Source organism: Artibeus jamaicensis, unplaced genomic scaffold, assembly GCF_021234435.1.
Source record: "Artibeus jamaicensis isolate MK-2021 breed Jamaican fruit bat unplaced genomic scaffold, CSHL_Jam_final contig_3290, whole genome shotgun sequence".
Lineage (NCBI taxonomy): Eukaryota > Metazoa > Chordata > Mammalia > Chiroptera > Phyllostomidae > Artibeus > Artibeus jamaicensis.
This window is the reverse complement of record NW_026521779.1, coordinates 1,053,551-1,072,210: the sequence shown is the minus strand read 5'-3', so window position 1 is coordinate 1,072,210 and position 18,660 is coordinate 1,053,551. Positions and strand designations below refer to the sequence as shown.

The following is an 18,660-nucleotide window of genomic DNA, read 5'->3' as shown; positions in this document are numbered from 1 at the left end:
TTGATATCTCAGGCTAATTCCTGGAATCTGGGAACAGGCCCAGAAGGGCAAAGCCTTGGGGGTCCTGGTATTCACTGAGGGAGCAAGAGGCTCTTACATTTGTTGGAAGGGATCTTCTAGGAATGAATTCCAGACACAAGGAAATCACTCTGAGCAGCAGAAGAAAGGGGGAAAGAAGCAGAAGGTTTGATAGAAGAGGGGAGAAGCAGAGTCAGAAATGAGCAGAGAAAATGAGGCCACTCTTTGTCCCTAAGACACTATCTCTCAACCACAAACTACTTATTTGAACACTCCCAGAGATGCACCTAGAGATTACAAGTATGATTTTATCTTTATCTTGCTATCTTGTGGCCTCTGCCTCTCTCTGTCCCCTCTTCCAGCACCTCCTTCTCCAGTACCCCTCTGTCTCTCTCTCAGAAAGGGATCAAAAGTTTTTGGTGGCCCGAATTCCAGCTTCCAGCTCTCAGGCCCCAGGAAGGTGGGGCCAGTCATCATGGCAGCAGCAACACCAGCATCAAACCCAGCTGTAGACGTGGCCAAACAAAAAGGCGGATTCAGGAGAATCCCAGTTAGTTCCTTCTTTTGGTCCTAGTTGGGACCAAAAGAAGGAACACATGCTGCCGGAGGAAGAGAACTGGACAAGGGGCGTGAGGAAGGGGTCAGAGGGCTGGTGGGCGCGGGCCGGACGGTACTCACAGAGGAAGTCGGAGAGCCACTCGGGCTGGTTGTAGTGGACGATGGCAACACACAGCGTGTTGAGGGCTACCAGACTGAGCACGGTCCAGTAGAAGGCCTGAGTTTTGACCATGCGGCGGATGTAGAAACGCACCCTCCTCTCCTTTTTGTGAAAAAAGGTCGAGTTCTCCAGCTTGGCACTTTTAATGCTGGCTCGGGCAAAGGGAGACCCTGCCAGGGAAAGGGTGGAGAACGTCAGGGGGTTCCTTCCCGTGGAGGAAAGTAACCGATGCGCGGCTTGGGCACGGACTGTGGCCGGGGTGCCCGTTAACCTCACCGACGAGCCCTCTGGCCCACGGGAACCATCATGACCCAAGGCCTTAGCTCTCCAGGGATGGAGCGATGAGAAGGAGACGTCCCTGAAAATAATGGTACTGGAAATAACCAATGAGAACTCGGGGTGTCAGCAGGGAGCCTGATGACTCTCATTGCCAGAGCCACCTTCTGTGTCTCCCGCTCTTGGTGATGTCTGATGACCCTGGGGGTCATGCCGCAGGGCAGGATGGGGCAGGAGCCTCTGCTTGGGACCCCCCAGTGCAGGGGCGGAAGGCAGAGCTGTGTGGAGCAGGCCTGCAAAAGCTGCAGGAGGAAGCATGGGTGGGGACCTTGTTTTCCATGGACTCTTGACTTTAGAAATGAACGATCCCTGAGTAATAAACTAGCTGTGCTCTCTGCCTGCAGATGTTTTTGCTCTTAAGCATCTATGAAGCACTTACTGTGTGCCAGGGTCTGTTCCAGGCTCTGCTCAGAACACTCTCATTAACAGACGGAGCCTGCCTTCCTGGGACTGATGCTCCACTGGGGGAGACAGACAGCAACCATAATATAATAAAATAGTTAATAGTGTAATGAAAGGTGAAAAGTCCTTTGAAAAAAATAAAAAGTAGAGCAGAATAAGGGGCTTGGGAGCCCCAAGAGGGACCACAGGGCAGGCTTCAATATTAAATCAAGTGTTCAAGGTTAAGTAAGGTGTTGACCTAAATCATCTTAGTATCTTAGGTTGAGTAGACAGCAAGTGCAAAGGTCCTGAGGCAGGAATGTGCCTGCCTGACATATGTGGCAAACAGCGCAAGCATAGTATGGCTGCAGTAGAGTGGCTGAGGAGGAGAAAGGGAGGAAGAGAGGGCAGGTAGGTGACAAGGCAGGTTATGAAGGGCCTTGTGTGCTCAGGAAGGACTTTTGCTCTGAGTAACATGAGAGCCATGGAGGGTTCTGAAAGGAGAGAAGAGGGATGTGCCCTCACACAGGTGCTCAGAGGAGCCCTTTGGCTGCTGTGGGAGGAACAGGATGCAGAGGGCTCGAGCAAGAGCTGTAGGAGGAGGCTACTGCCCTAGTCCAGGCAAATGATGATGGGAGCTGGATTCTGTCACGGCTGAGAAGGATGAAGAGTAGGCAAACCTGAGATACTACTGAAGGTAAACTTCAACATTTACTGATGGATCAGTGTGGGTGTCAGAGGAAGGGAGGAGCTCGGGGTTTTGGCTTTAACACTTGGAGGGACAGAGCTGCCATCCACTGAGAGCGGCAGGTTAGGGAGGAGGGTCAGAACTCAGTTTTGGATGTTCCTTTTATCTTCTAAAACACCTCTTCCTGAAAACCTTCAATTGCATTCATTTGTTTATTTGTTCATTTGTTCTTCATTGGTTCATCCGTTCTTTCATTTATTCATCAGTTTGTTCATTCTTTCATTTATTCATCAGTTTGTTCATTCATTAGCGTACTTATCTCATTCATCAGTGCATTTATGTATTCATTCATTAGTGTGTACTTTTGCTCCTTCATTCATCCATTCATCCATTTGTTCATTCATCATTCACTCGCTTATTTATTTATTTATCTTTAGAGGGGAAGGGAAGGAGAGAGGGAGAGAAACATCAATGTATGGTTGCCTTTCATGTGTCCCCTGCTGGGAACTGGCCTGCAACCTCGGTATGTGCCCTGACTGGGAATCGAACCGCGATTGTCTGGTTTGCAGGCCCTCGCTCAATCCACTGAACTACACCACCCAGGGCTTATCACTCGCTCATTTTTTCATTCATCTATCCATCCATTATTCATTTATTCATCCATCCATTCCTTCATTTGTCCATTCACCTGTCCATCTGTCCGGCATGTCCATCAACCCCGTCCCACCAGCCAGACACAGCAAACATCTTGCAGGATGCAACCTCCTACTAGCAAAATTCTAAACAGAGGTTGTGAGTTGGCCCCCCAGGGGCCATACTGGTTTACCTTGAGTTTGTAACAGTTGAAATTATTGGTATATATTTAAAAACTGGAAGATTTTCCATAAAAATGTAGTTTCAGCTTCTCAGGAAAGAAGATAATAGCTGACTCTTGCTGGGCGTTTAGCAAGCCCCAGGCACGGCGGGGACACGTCCTACACAAACCTGCTTGCTCCTCATTGCAACCACAGAGAGCAGGGACCCTTGTTCACTCTGTTTCACAGGGAGGGAAAGGGAGGCTGTGAGGGTCTGTAACTGTTAAGAAGTTCTGAGTCAGCTCAGAGCCCATGTTCTCGGCCATCACGCTGCATTCACTCCCGGAACATACGGCCGTGGGGAGGGGCCACAGTCCCACCTGGCAGCAGTGGCCAGGCCCAGGGCCTGGACTCTCCCATCGTGTCTGTCACCTGCTTGACACCATAGGACTTGAGAACCCCAGGGAAGCTCCACATGGCCCTTCTCAGTTGGGGTATTTCTGGTCCCTGCTGCTCCCAAAGATGAGCTCAGACCTGCAGGCATCCACAGGGCATGGCAAAGAGGAATGACATTCTTGAAGGTCTCAGGGGCAGGGAGGGATGTTCCATCAGTAACGAGAGAGAACGGGAGAGAGAGATCTCACAGTGGGCAGGAGCCCCGCGACCTCCGCTCCTGTCGGAGCCACGATGAAAACCTGGCTCCATCTGCAACTGGTGAGTGACCTTGCACAAGTCACCTTGTACCTTAGGACTCTAGTGTCTCCATCTATAAACGAGCACAACCACACTCTGCCCTCACAGGACTGTTGGAAGGAATCACTGGGTTAATACACCTTAGTGGGAGGCTGGCATTTCATGGTTATCAGGCCTGAAGTCCCCTACGGAAGCTGAAGTGAAGACAGTCCACATGCCAACTTGCTGAGAAAGTCTGTCCTGATCACTGGGCCTCGAGACATATTCCGTCCCCGACAGGCCTGACGCTCACCGGGAAGGGAGAGGGAAGTGAGTATTAACTGAACACCTACTACGTGCCATTCCCCATGCTAGCTGCATTCTGTCACCTGCATTGATTGCATTTTGCATTCACTTTGACCCACGCTCTGTTTTTCTCTGCATTCTTGTGTTGACTTTTTCTCTGTGGTCTGGAATTGTAATTGTAGCCAATTCTTAGATTTTAAAAATAATGTAAATAGTGTATTTTAAGAAACCCATTATTTCCAAAATATTATCATTTTAATATGGAATCAATATACAAACATATTGTATTTGTACAATAGAGATTTTACACTTTTTGAAGGGCACCAAATTTTCCAAATCCAGTATGTTATTAGGAAACTCATCTCAATTCAAGTCACATTCAAGGAGTCGAGAGCCAGAGGAGGCCAGTACGAGTCTGGAAAGTTCTGTGGTGAGGACAGCAGTTTGTCACCATCAAGGCTTATTCTGGGGATTTTTGGAAGTATAGACGCCCTTAAAATTCTCTATAAATTGAAGTAGGTGCTGCCCAAGGTGTGGGTTGAACTGTATCCCTCCAAGAGATGTTGAAGTCCTCACCCGGGTACCTGGGACGGTGACCTTATTTGGAAACAGGTTCTTGGCAGCCGTCATCAAGCTGAGATGGGGTCAGACTGGATCAGAGGGGCCCTAACTCCAGGGAGCAGATAAGAGGAGAAGAGACACAGCGACTCACAGGAGACCAGGTGATGAAAGAGGAAGAGACTGGAACGACGCACCTAGAAGCCAAAGATGGCCGGGAACTGCTGACACCACCAGGCGCCGAGAGAAAAGCGTGAAGCAGACTCTCCCCAGGAGCCTCCGGAACCGCACAGACCCGCCAACGCCAGGACGCTGGTTGGCCCTCCGGACTCCAGAACTGTGAGGGAATGACTTCCTGCTGTTTCAAGCTGCCCAGTTTGTGGCGCTTTGTGACGGTGGGTGGCCCCAGGAAATGAACAGGCCACGTGGAACTTGGATCAGTACAACCTGATTTTTCTACAGACACGGCGCTGTGGTGGCAGCTTCCAGTCATGGCTGAACGTTTCCTTTAAATGACTTGAGTTCTGCAAGTTCATCAGCTATAAATGAGGCTGCTTTACAATGTGTTTATCAACTGACTTAACGATTCATTGGAATTGTTACTATTATTATTTTATTTTTTACAGGAATAAGTAAAGAGAATCCCAGAGGTCTCTTTCCAGGTGGTTTAGGAAACCACTGGCTGGGAACGGGACCCCTTCCTGTGCGTTTCTGAGCGCCCAGGCCACAGAACTGGGTTTTGGCGGGTCTGCCAGCAGCAGACTCGGTCCCTGGAGACCAAGTCACTGCCTGTGTTCCGGATGCATTTAGAACGCCGAAAGCCACCTGCTTTCCTAACAGGTGCCCTAGGACACCGTCAGGCCCTGTGCAGTCTGACAGCTTCGTGCTTCAGTTTCTCTTTGTCCTCACGTCACATGTTCACTAACGTCGGCCTGAGACCTGGGTTCCCCAAGCAGCAAGTCTTCTTATGTCAGCCACAAGTTCAAGAGCTTGTCTGTCCTCCCACAGACAAGCCCTCTGTGAATATCTCTCATGGCTTCCTGGCTCACTCCCTCTTACGGGCTGAACTGTGTCCCACCAAGTCCCTGGGTTGAAGTCCTAACCCTCAGGACCTCGGAATGTGATGTATTTGGAGACAAGGCCTTGAAAGGGGTAATTAAATTAAAATGAGGTCATTAGGTTGGGTGTTAAGCCAGTATGATTAATGTTCTTTTTTTTTTTTTAACATGGAAACAATTGATTTTTAGAGAGAGAGACATTGATTTGTTGTTCCACTTATTCATACATTCATTGGTTGATTCCTGCACATGCCCTGACTAGGGACTGAACCTGCGACCTTGGTGTATCTAGACGATGCTCTAACAAACTCAGCTACCCAGGCAGTGCAACTGGTGTCCTGATAAGAAGAGGAGATTAGAACAGAAAAGTGATCACACAGAGGGAAGATGATGTGAAGGGAGAAGACGACCACCTTCAAGTCCAGGAGAGGGGCTTCAGAAGAAACCAACCCTGAGAATGCCTTGTTCTCAAACCTCTCGTCTCCAGAACTCTGAGAAAATAAACATCTGTTGTTTAAACCACTGGTCTGTGCTATTTTATTATGGTGGCCCTGGAGAACTAATATACTCTCCCCATTTCATGTAAAGCCCAATTTAGAAGTGCCTCCTTCCATTTGCTTTTCCACCAGACAAATTCTTCTGTGCCCTGAATAGCCAAGAGATTCCTTATAATTAGTCTCCATTGCTTTTAAGTAACTTTAAACTTACCTAATTATTTTTCAGATTTCAAAAGTAACACATGCCACTAATTTGCACATTCCAGCAAAGTATCACCTAAAACAAGAAAATCCCTTCCAATCCTCCAATTTGCAAGTCTTTTAAGTACCTCTTATGCTTGTGGACAAGAAAAGGGCCTGTAATAAATCTGACGAAAGGCAACCTCACAGGGTGATCCGATCATGAATTCCTACCTGGGCAGATCATGGAGAGTAGTCACACCCCAGGCACGAAGCTTTAGTAAAAGGCTCATCTCTGCCTTAAGCAAGCCCTGTGCACCCATTGTTTCTGTGCATCTAGGTTAACGGACCTTTGAAATGCATCTTTCTCGGACGCTTGGAGGCATGACCACCCTCAGAGGAGCACACAATCTTCCTAACTATCCTGTAATCCAATCCCCATCTTGCTTTCTGTCACCTCCATGTAATTCTTCCTACTTTTCCTCCTTAATCTCGAATGCATGAAAGAAACTGCAAACTGCCATTCTTCAAAGAATTTGAGATCTTGCTTCCTGACAATGCCATCAGTTTGGCTCAGATAAACTCTTACAAAAACTCTCTATGACTTTAGGTGTTTCTTACACCAGCACACTCCTCAATATTGTCTTTAAAATGGGACCATACATTTTACCTTATGTTGTGAAACTTGCTTTTTCCAATGCAAACTATATTTCAGTCATCGTTCCATGCCAGTTGCAACCCCGTTCTTTTTCCTGGCTGCATAGTATTCCTCTGTATGTGATTTCTTTAACTATCTTCCCATTTTTGAGCACATGTGCTGTTTCTGGATTTTATTTTTTTGAACACCAGAAACCACGCTGCTGAGCAGAGCAGTACACGGATCTTCTGCACACATGCAGAAATGCTTTGAAGTGGAAATGCTACGTCAAAGAACATAAGCATGTAGAAGTGAATAATTCCAAATTATTTAAACAAAGCCAAACCATACACAGCAAATGGCACTCGTGCCAATAGTATATGACAATGTCCACTTCCTCAAAACCTCACTGACACCAAGTAACTACCATTTTTCATCTTCTTTCAAATGATTGATGAAAAGTTCTCCCTATTTATTAAGAGCAAGTATCTAATCTTACTCACAGAGAAGATCCTGACTTGGGTGCCCCAGTTTTTCTCAGTGCCTGGCATTTAATAAACATGATATGAACAACAGAGATAATCTATCAAAATATAACAAAACAGATGACAAGGCGGAGGCAACCTCATTGGGAAAACGCAGTCCAGGCTGACTGACCAAGTAGACTGAGCCCTAATGGGGCGCCGCAGCCCCTGAACTTGCTGCAGGGAGGCAGACCAATGTAGCCACAAGTGGGAACAGAACGAGTTCATCACTAAAGAAAAGAGCGTTCTGGCTAGAGATTAAAAATGCAAATGAAAACAAGCTTTAAGGTGTCATTACGAACCGACTTCACTGGGAAAGGAAAGGAAATGGGTAACACACAATGGGTGAGGGGGGAATCCGTGAATGGATGGGTTCTTGGCAGGTTTATAAATGGGTTCAGCGTTTTTGAAACTCAGAAGGGCCTGTGAGTAATGAGTTGAAAAGCTGTTAATATCTTTGATCCTATAATTATCCCCAAGGAAACACGCCCAAGGGGGGGGGCAGTAATTGTACATAAATGTTCACAGCAGTGCTCCTCGTACGAGCAAACACTGGAGACGGCTCCAGCCCCACATAACAGCCACGGCTAAGGAACTCCAGCGTAGCCACCCTCACGGACTGCGGCACTCAACTAACTGTACGGTGACAAACTAGGGTCAAGTGAAACAAGTGAAGTATAAACTAGTGGGGGCCAGTGGATTAGAAAGGTGTGTATATTGAATTCTCTCCCTCCTTCCCTCTTCCCTCCCCCTTCTCCCTCCCTTTCTTCCTCTCTGCTCCAGACACACAGTCGCCCCATCAGCCCAAATGCTTTCTTCCTTCTGAATTGTGTGATATCTCCTCTGCCTGGATGCTCTCCAACCACCTCATTCATCCCTGGAATTTTGAAAACCTATTTCAAAAAATAAGATATTCTCCTTGGAGGTCAAAAGCAATGCAGTCTCAATCAGGATGGGTTGGCAGGACAAGGGTAAGAGTCCCCTTCCACTTCAAACTCTGCCCTATGTGATAACCAATGGCAACGGTCTGAGCACAGCCTTTTACATGCTTTTCTCTGCTGGTACTGTCGTGGTGAACTCTTACCCAGCCTTCAGTTCTCTGCTTCGATGTCACCTCCTCCAGGAAGGCTTCCCTGACCACACCTACTCCCAAGGCAGGCCAAGCTCAGATTGTCTGCTCTCTAGTGCCATTATCGCAACAGGTTTAGTTGTTTAATTATCTGTTTAATATCTCTTTCTTGCATTGAATGGCAAGCTCACGTGGGAGGGATGTGTTCTCTGTCTTGTTCACAACTGGGCAGCTACTAAGAGCAGCCCTTTAAAGAGTCCTAATGAATAATAATATTAAGAATGACGAATGTATAATACCATCATGAATAATGAATGAATAACGTCAGGCAACATTATTGGCAGCGTATTTTTCGCCAGGTGCTGTTCTACATGCTTCCTATGGACCTTTCAGTCTAACATCCCAATGACCTTTCAGTCTAATGTCCCAATGACATTGGAAGACAGGCACTGTAGTTACTCCATCATCGGCCATGGGCCCAGGACAGGCAACCTGGGGTGAAGCTTCAGCTTCCGCCTCTGGGGTGACCAGCAATAAGCGGGAGGGACTCACCCACAGAGGCGATGTCGGCCAGCTGATCCTCAGCCTCCTCAGGGTTGAGCAGGTCCGTCTTGCTCTTCTTTATGGTGGCTCTCCGCAGAGCTCCAACAATGGAAACATGACAAAAGAAAGAGACGTGACCCTTTCTGCAACAGCAACGACATAGACCCTGTGTGTCCCCAGGGCCAGACGCTCTGCCAGGGACATTCGAGGTGTCATTGGATTTAGCCCTCATGGCAATCCAGTTGGGTGGGAAGTTAACAGTCTGCCCACTTCACGGATGTGCAGAGTGGGATGCAGGGAGGTCCCACGTCTTTGCTCAAGGGGGAAAGGCAAGAATCAAGTCTCGTTAGGACTAAGTCTGGGATTTTGCCACTGTGTCCCATCTGGGAGCCCTGGGACTGGACATACAGTGTCCCCTATGAAGACTGCCCACCCCCCATGACTTCGGCACAACTGCTAGGCGGGCTGGGACTGTGGGTGCCCTCCCTCAGTGCGTCTCTACTCCCCCAAGACCTCTGCAGGGCACAGTGAGCTGAGACATACACTTCCATCAAAGTGACTCAGGCACTCTGCCCTTTCCCCTGCCCCTGGGGAGGGAGTCCCAGCTCTAACCCCTGGTAGTTCAATCAGAATGCGTTCCATCTAGCCAAGTGTATGACACATGAGGCAACTGTCCTTCACAGTAAGCTGGATGCTTCATGAAATTATTACTAATTTTCTTAAATGTAGCAAACACAAACGGTGCTGACCCTGAGCCGGGCACTGTTCTAGGCATTCTGTTTGGAAGAATCAATGTAACCCTCATAACCACCCAGTGAAGTAGGTATTATTACGGTCATGCCCACTTTGCAGATGAGAAAAAAGGAGGCACAAGCAGCCACGGGGCGCATGGTTCAGGCAGAAAGGGTTGGCCAGAAGGTGCACCCTCTGCCGAGGTCCTGAAACTTCTCAAGGAGGCAGACGGCTGCCGTTCCCCGTGTCTTCCTGGCCATGACCCAGTCTCACGTTTGTTCTCGGCACCACCTGGACCCTGAACATCCGTCCCCTGAACACCCCTTAGGACCAAGAGGCCTGTTCCCCAGTCTCCCCGGGACCCGCCCCACACCGGGCTCAGAGCAGTTACCATCAAAGGGATGCCTCTGCTCGCCGTCGGTCTCATCCTCGGCAAGGATCACCTCTTCTGCGGAGGAAGAGCACAGTTAAGCTCTAGTGTCTGGAAGACTCTCCTGGGGACGGGTTCCCTTGGGCCACAGAGGGGGAGGGCCTGCCCGGCCACCTCCTCTCTCCCCTTGTTCATGGCGGCAGCGCAGTCGGCCAGAGCCGTGTCGCTCCGTTATTTTGACTCCCGGCCGCACTTCAGCAAAGGTAGCAACAGCCAAATTCCCCCCGCCTCCCTCCACATAAAAACCAACACCCTTACTGTAGCTCGTAAGGCTGTGCCCCACCCAGCCCCTGCCACCTCCCTGCCTCCCCTCCTCCCACTCTCCCCTTCCCTTGGCTCCAGCCACACTGGCTTGCTTGCTGTAACCCAGCTCTGCTCCTGGCTCAGGGCCTTTGCACTTGCTGTTCCCTCTGCCTGGAATGCCACTTCCTCTGGACACCCACATGCTTCCTTCTTCACGTCCCTCGGGTCTCCGCTCAGATGTCACCGCCTCACAGAGACCCTCTCTGATCAACCTGCCTCCTCTAACCATTTTCCTGCCTCCTACTCTGCTTTATTTTAAAAAAATATTTACTTATTTATTTTTGAGAGAGAGGGAAGGGAGGAAGAAAGAGAGGGAGAGAAGCATGTGTGCCCCAACCAGGGACTGAACGTGTAACCCACGCATGTGCCCTGACCGGGAATCGAACCAGCAACCTTTCACTTTGTGGGATGACTCCCAACCAATTGAGCCACACTGCTGAAGGCTACCCTGTTTTATTTTTGTTCTTGGCATTCGGCATCACCCAACGTGCTATGTCTTTCTGTTCTGCCTCTCTCACTAGAATATAGGAGCCCCGTGGGCAGAGATTTGGTGTTCACTGCAGTATCCTCGGTGCCCGGAGCAGTGGCCACGCACCCTGGGTGCCATGCAGTGTTTTCTGAGCGGCCGAGCTAATGGACACGTGCTCACTGTGTGTCAGCACTGCTCTTCCTAAGCGGCTCAGCTTGGATTATCTCACCGAGTTTCCAGACGGCCCGATGAGGCGGGCACTATCGTTATCTTTGGCAGCTGAGGAAACTGAGGCTCAGGGAGGCGAGCTGCACTGGTAGGAGGTGGCAGCGCTGCGATGTAAACCGAAGTCTGGTTTTGGAGCTCGCAGCCACTATGCAATGTCCTCTCCTGGCTTTATCGCAGAAGTGTTGTTATTACATTCTGGACTCTTGTTGCTAAAAATTGGGGCTTCCAGCTCGGCCCTCTTTCTCTTCCCAGCATTACACGTCCCTTGTCCATTTCCAAACTACACGCACAATTCTCTGTGTGTGCCATGGCCTGGAATGCCGGTTACTGGGCCCCGGGTGAAAGGGCCTCACCTGCTTTTGAGATCCACTCCATGTACCCATTGAGCTCTCGTTCAATCTGCTGCTGCCGCCTCAGCTTCAGAAAAGCCCGCCGGTTTTCCACCCGCTCCCTTTCTTTGGCAAACTCCCTGCAGAAGCACAAAACGCACGAAAAAGCCAGGGTTGGCTGTTTTAGAAATTTTAGGGAGTCTCTGTGTGTGTGTGTATTCAGAGGTTCAGGAATTTCTGGAGGGCAGAGGATTTCAACAAGTGGACTCAGTCTTCTGGGAGGAAATCAGGATATTCTAGGAGTGGGTATTTCTGCCAGCTTCCCACATTTCCCACCAACTGCAAAACCTAAGCCATGCCATGTCAAGCACTGCGGGCTGCACACTCCATGCTCATCTTTGTGCTCCTGGCTATACAACATTTTCAGCTGTTTTCAGTTAGGTCAGTGACCATGAGCTGATGGCTTGTTTCTGCGGTAGCCTCACATCCTGGATACACGCCTGCCCCTTCCTGGTTCCCTCCTTCCTCTTCCTGTTTGGAATGTGGGGTGACCATCTTGGGAGTGTGAGGCAGCCACCTTGAAGCCATGAGGCAGCCATAAAATTAAAGTCTCTGGTAAAGATGTCAGAGTAGAAAACTAGAAGGAACTGGGGTCCCTAATGGCACCATGGAGCCCCCATACCAGTCCCCAGACTTCTTGTTGGTAAGAAAATGAAACCTCATTTATGATTAAGCCAAAAAAAAATCAATCTTGGGGATGGAGAACTATATGTATCATGAAAATGCATGCCTGACTATAAGCTATAATTATATATTTGGAAACCCAACCTATCGGTTTTTCAAATATAAACTACAGAAAGTAAAGCTCTATAGAATTCTCTCATCGGTGGGTTGTGGGTCTGACAATCTGGGAAAACCTTCTGAATGAGAGGTCTGCACTGGAAAGCAGCCCCCTTTCCCTGGGAGGAGGTAGCTCAATGCCAGGGACAAACTGTGGTGAGTCAAGTCTGGGCTGGATTTCAGCCCCTATGAGCCCTTCTACTGGGTTCCCCCAGCAGCGCCAACCTACGTACCTACACGTGGCTTGCTCATAACTGCCTGGCTAACTGCAAGGCAAGGGAAGAAGCCTGTTCTCCGTCTGGAGAGTGGAAACAAGGCTTTGATGGTCTCTTCCTGGGAAGAAGACGACAAGGGGGAGAGGGGCAGGCGAGCAGCAAAGACTTACCCTGACAGCACACCCAGCACAAGGTTCAGCATAAAAAAGGAGCCGATGATGATGAGAGGGATGAAGTACAACCAGTTCCAAGTGTTCCCTGAGGCATCGTTGCTCTGTGGGAGGAAGGAGGGAAGGCAGGTGAACACTGAGTGGGCCTCAGGTCTGACCAGACAGGTGGGGGTAGGGGGCGTCCTGGTGCTCCCAGGGATCCATTTCCCAAATGTCTTTCATCCGTGGAGCCCCGGAGCTCTGGGGAAACCCAGGGGCACCACTGGAGGACAAAAGCCCCTCCTAATGCTGTAGCTCTTGGAGGACCCGGAAACCAGCAGGACACTCAGGAGACTCTAGGAGGAGAGTGAAAGAACAAAGCCCATGGAAATGAAGAAATGAGCCCCTGGCTCCTTCCTTTTTGACAGTCACTCTCCCCTTCAAGGCGGGGCATGATGGCAGGCACTGACAGGTGGTTGAGACCACCAAGGCAGGCGGCAGGGATGTGAGCCTTTTCCTCCTCTATCTTCAGCTTCCTCATTGTCAACCACAAAAATTCTGGAAGTGCCCAGATCAACTTTCAAGGGGGGAGAGGTCCACAAATAGAACATTCTTCTCTGATACAGAGGACAGAACACTGTAGCAAAAAGGAAGTTAGAGAAGGGAAGGAAGATCAAGGAGAGAGAGAAAGAGACAGACAGACAGACAGACCCAGCACTCACAGAGTCCTTGCTACGTATTAGGGAGATTTCCAAGCACATTATTTATATTTGCTCATTTAATCCTCATCATACCCCTATGTTATCATCATGCTCATTTTACAATTGAGGAGACTGAGGCCCAGAAAGAAAGAATTGCCAGGCGAGGTCACAGGGCTTGGTCACACGTGGACAGGAGAACTTAATGAGGAAACTGGGCCCCAGAGCCCGCAGACTTAACCTCTGTGGTAGGGAAGCCTCCGGGTCAGCAGCCGGAGGAGGGGAGCCTTCTGGTGGGTCACCGGCTCTGGGGTACCTGCAGAATGTGTGGCTCCCACCCATGGCTTTGAAAGCTCGCCTTTAGAAGTGCATTTGGTGCTGCTGTTGCCCAGCAGAAAGGCTAACGAGAGAAAGACCAAGTGGTTTGCATCTCTGGCTGCATATAATGACCACCCGGAGAACTTCCAAGTAATATGAGTGTCCAGGCCCTGGCCCTGACCCCGGCCCCGAGGTTTGATGACTGGTCTCTGGTGGATCCCGAGCATCCATATTTTTTAAAAAATCAACTTTATTGAGGTACAATTTACACGCAGTAAAATGTGCCCATTTCAAGTGTGTGCATTTCAGTGTGTTCTGACAAACGTTTCCAACTTGGAACTTGAGTTCCATCACCTCAAAACATGCCTCATGTGCTTTGCAATCCACCTCCACCTCCAGACTTGCACTCCGACTAACCCGCTTTCTGTCTGTAGAGGTCAGTTTTCTGCCTCTGCAGTTTCACATGAACGGACTCAGACTGTACATAACCAGGCGCTGGCTTCCTTCACTCAGCACAATGCTTCTGCAGTTCATTCAAGCTCATTACCATCGCACTGCAGGACGTGCTGCAGCCTGTTTAGCCATTCTCCTCACGAGGGGAGGGACGAGGGACAAGGGACAAGGGACATTGGCTGTTTCCGGTTTGGGGCTATCATGCACCTCTCTGTCTCTCATCTTCTTAAGTATTTTGATGTACTGCCAGGGGTGGAGGTGAGAAGCACTGATGCACTAGAGAAGCACTTTCCACGGGGAGAAAGTGACTGTCCCCTCTTTCCTGGAGTAAATGTCTTCCTGTGGAAGTGTCACTAGGCATTTTATATGTAGAATCCTGTTTTCAAGAGCTGCTGTGTAAAGGAGGCAAGATTATAGAAGGGGCAACCTTTCCACAGGATGCCCAGACCCTCCCCGATCTGGCTGGGGTTCCGTCTGGGCGGCAGCGGGGTTGCGTGCACGCAGAGATGCCCCTGGGTGCTCCCCATGGTAGCTGCTGGGGGAGTCTGACGCCCGCCTGACGGCACCACATGCCCGGGGAACTAACGAGGTACAGGCTAAATTTCTGTAAATTCAAAAAAGAAGACAGAGAAAGACCGATGGTGCCAGACTGTTACTGAATCACCTCCCCACATTCAGGTTCATGTGCCTGATGGGCTAGGAGGCCAAAACGTATAGGCAGCGGTACTTGGCAAGAGAGAAAGATTTCTTCAATTCTGCCAAAGTGGAACTGGCAAGATGGGAGAGCAAGATCTCTCAAGTTCATCCCCCCAAATGCAAAGGTAGGCAGTTTCTTTGCAGCCAGGGAGTAGGGGAGGGGGAATTCCAGGGGACCGAGCGAGAAGGCTGTGTTTCCTTAGAGATAAGGCCTTCACGCATCAGATTCCTGGGTGTCGGCAGCTGGCCACAGCTTTCCTTTTTCTTTCTTTTCTAAAAAAATTCATTTGCTGATTTTAGAGGGAGAGAAAGAGAGAGAGAAACATCGACTGGTTGCCTCCCATATGTGCCCTGATGGGGAGGGAGGGGGCGGGGATTCAGCCCACAACCTTTTGGTGCATAAGATGACGCTCCAACCAACTACGCAACCAGGCAGGGCCGGTCACAACTTTCTTAAAGGCATTTACTTCTGCAAAACAAACTTACAAATTTTCACTATGGGCCTGGAGTTATCTCCTGCTTGGCGAGGAAACAGCATATCAGCAACACAAACTTATATTGCAAGAACAAGGGATGCTGAATTGAAGAATCAACAGATGCTGCAAAATATCTCATAATTGTGCATCACTGATATCTTTGAAGCAGAAGCTAAACATCTTGTGACTATCGCCATTGCTTAAGCTATCATTGTTCTGTACTTAACCAGCTATACTTTTCTATTCTCTCAGCCAAAGTGCACTTTAAAAAAAAAGTAATCTACTTATTTTTAGAGAGAGGGGAAGGGAGGGAGGAAGAGAGGGAGAGAAACGTCAATGTGTGGTTGTCTCTCATGTGCCCTCACTGGGAACCTGGCCTGCAACCCAGGCACGTGCCCTGACTGGGAATCGAACTAGCAACCCTCTGGTTTGCAGGCTGGTGCTCAATCCACTGAGCCCCACCAGCCAGGGGAAGAATTTTTTAAAATCCTCATATGAGGAAATGTTTTTATTGATGTGAGAGAGAAACGACGATCAATCGTCTCTCGTACACGTGCCCTGACTGAGGATCGAACCTGCAACCTTTTGGTGTATGGGACGGCGCTTCAACCAACTGAGCAGCCCAGCTAAGGTGAGGGATAGAAGTCTTAATTGGTTTGCTATGTGGTATAGTTACATTCGTCTAATTTTGGGAACATGGCGATGACCTCTAGTTATTTCTTGCTGAAAGAGGGCAAAGGTCACGGGGAAAGAGAGCATACGTTCTGTCTGATGTGGGAAAGGAGCTGTTGTAAAGCTTTTCCTGGAAGACATCAGTCCGGTAGTCATAACATGCTTTCTTGTCATCTCTGCAAACAGTTCTTTGGGGACAAGGTTGCTTCGGCCCAGCCCTCGGGTAATCTGCCCCGTGTCACAGTCCCAGAGGCCGAGGCACAAAGCGCAGGGCAGTTCCTCCGGGGTGGCCGCTCCGGCTCTGGTTTAAAGTGGCTCCGTTCACATTATTGTCTACATCCCCTCCTTTGAGTAAGATCTTTCCGTGAAAGCACTGCTGACCAATCACTACAGAGCAGTGCCCATCAGTAATTTAAAATGTCGCAGGTCCTCTGACACCGGGTAGGTCAGCGGGGACCAGGAGCCCTCCCGTGCTGCTGATGGCGGGGTGACACGAGCTGCTGCGAGAGTTTCCTGTGGCTGTTGACAAAGCACCACCAGCTGGGTGGCTCAGGTGACAGCAATTTACGGCTTCACAGTCTGGAGGCCAGAAGTCGGTTCCTCCTGGGGTCTGTGAGGGAGAATCCGGCAGGCCCGTCCCGGCATCTGGGGGTTTGCTGGCAATCATTTGGCTTGCAGAGACATCGTTCTGATCCATCAGGCTCCTCACTTAGGATCTGTGGGGCTTTCTCTACGTCTGTTTATTTTACTTCAGTAAAACACTGTTGTTATTTATTTATTTTTTTCAAACAGGATGTGGCCTTTCCCTGGGGTTTGCTCAGGAGCAGAATGGGAAATGTATTTCCAAAATGGGAAGACTGGAGCTGCCACAGCCCTTCTGGGACAGCAGAGGAAGAGTGTGGGGACACAGCTTCCCTGCCGTGTCTCAACGTTTGGGGGCTCAGGGTGGGGTGTGCGCAAGTCTGGGTGTGGGCAGGAGGAAGGGGTTGGGAAACTTGCTCACGTCGAAATCAGTAGTAACTCTGAGAAGGGTGTGCTCTCAAGATCTCCTCGCCTCTCTTCCGAAAGCTGAAAAGAATCCCGGTGCCTGGAATGCTGTACCCTTGGTGCAGTCACTACAGGTTTCTGGTGATGTGGCTGGGTGGCCCTTCCTGGTCTCACTGGGGTTGGATGAGGGCCACGTGATAAATGCTGGCCAATGGGGAGTGAGTGGAAATACCTGTGTCATTTTGGACCAGAACACTGGACTGTCAGTGTGAAACCTTCCGGGGCTCTCTTTCATTTTAGGACAGCAGGTGGTAAAGTTCTACGTGGTGGCTGCTCCACTAGCTGGGTCCCAAGGGACTAAGTTGAGCAGAGGCCCCTTCTCCACCACTTCCAACCTATGCTGGGTGGACAGCGCGAGCAGGAAAAGACATTCACTGTTGAAATCAGACTGAGGATGTTTGTTATTGCAGCATAACCTAGCTTTCCTGACTGACATACCCAGGAATCTCCCTGGTTTGCTCCTTCATCTCCTTTAGGTATTTCTCAAATGTCACTTTCTCACTGACCTTTATAGGGATCTCATAAGGCAGGTGTGTGGGGGGGGGAATGACACCTTCTGTGTGTCTGATGAAGAAACTGGTACCCCAAAAGGTAAGTTCAAGATTACAATGAGCTAGTTGTTTCCGTTCTCTGAGCCTCTGCTTGGAGCCCAGTTTCCCCTAGATCTTGGCTTGGCTGATTCCTCCTCTTCCCTCAGCCTTCAGCCCTGCCGAGCCCCCCTCCTAACCTTCAACACAACCAGGCATCTCATTTTCTTTCTGGCATGTTTCACACTTTGAGTCGGTTGTTGATCTACACATTTACTTGTTTACAGCTTCTCTGCTCCCTAAAACGCCAGCTGCCCAGTGCCCAGAACAACACTCAGCACACAGTAGGTGCTCACTAAGTGTTGGCTGCATGGTGAATGAACATAATCCTGAGGTCGCTGTGGGTGGATTGTTTAAATAATACTAATGACAGGGAAAAGTACTTTCCCCACATCCCAATGATAAGGCAGTTTTCCTGGGAGCAGAGAAGCAGGCGGGACACCCACGGTCGCTTCCGTAGAACCCTTTTGAGCTGACAGAACACCCTTGATCCTTATAAGCACCACACCTAGTGGATGGGGAAACTGAGGCTGAGAGAGGCAGCATGATTGCCCGGTTCACAAGGGTGTGGCTGGCAGGGCTGGGGATAGACCTGTCATTCTGGCCTGCAACTGATTTCTTCCCTACCTCACCCCTTGGCTGCACTTACAGGGTCCTTTACATTCATAATGATTGGCTCGTGACAGCCTTCAAGGAGAGGGGAGGTACTGATTCATTCTAGCGCTGCTGGAGCCTAGTGTGGCGCCTGGCGCTTTGCAAGCGCTCGATAAATACTCGTCAAACAAATTAATGGCTGAGTCCCAGTAAAATCCTTAAGTGCCTTCTGTTTCATGGTTTATTTTCCTCTGATTTTTTTTTAGCATGGTTCATTCAGAAAAACTATAGAGGATGTAAAAAAAAAAACTCATCTCAGGAGAACACCGGATTCCACAGCCTATGAAATAAAAGCGAGGTAGCTCTGACTGTGAAAGAGACAAAGTCCCACAGTGGCCACGAGGAAGGTCCTACGTCTGTTTATACCTGTTATAGATCATGCAAT

The 18,660-nt window shown here is 49.4% G+C and overlaps 1 protein-coding gene across 2 annotated transcripts in view; it reads right to left on the bottom strand.

Moving 5' to 3' along the window:
* Window positions 1-18,660, bottom strand: part of CACNA1A (calcium voltage-gated channel subunit alpha1 A) — a 200,112-nt gene that overhangs the window by 79,019 nt on the left and 102,433 nt on the right. For both annotated transcript variants that reach the window (XM_037145780.2, XM_037145779.2), the window contains exons 7-11: window positions 12,696-12,799; window positions 11,495-11,610; window positions 10,085-10,159; window positions 8,989-9,078; window positions 697-906 (exon numbers count right to left, since the gene is read on the bottom strand). In XM_037145780.2, the coding sequence (XP_037001675.2) occupies window positions 697-906; window positions 8,989-9,078; window positions 10,085-10,159; window positions 11,495-11,610; window positions 12,696-12,799 (595 nt within the window). The remainder of the gene's footprint in view (window positions 1-696; window positions 907-8,988; window positions 9,079-10,084; window positions 10,160-11,494; window positions 11,611-12,695; window positions 12,800-18,660) is intronic.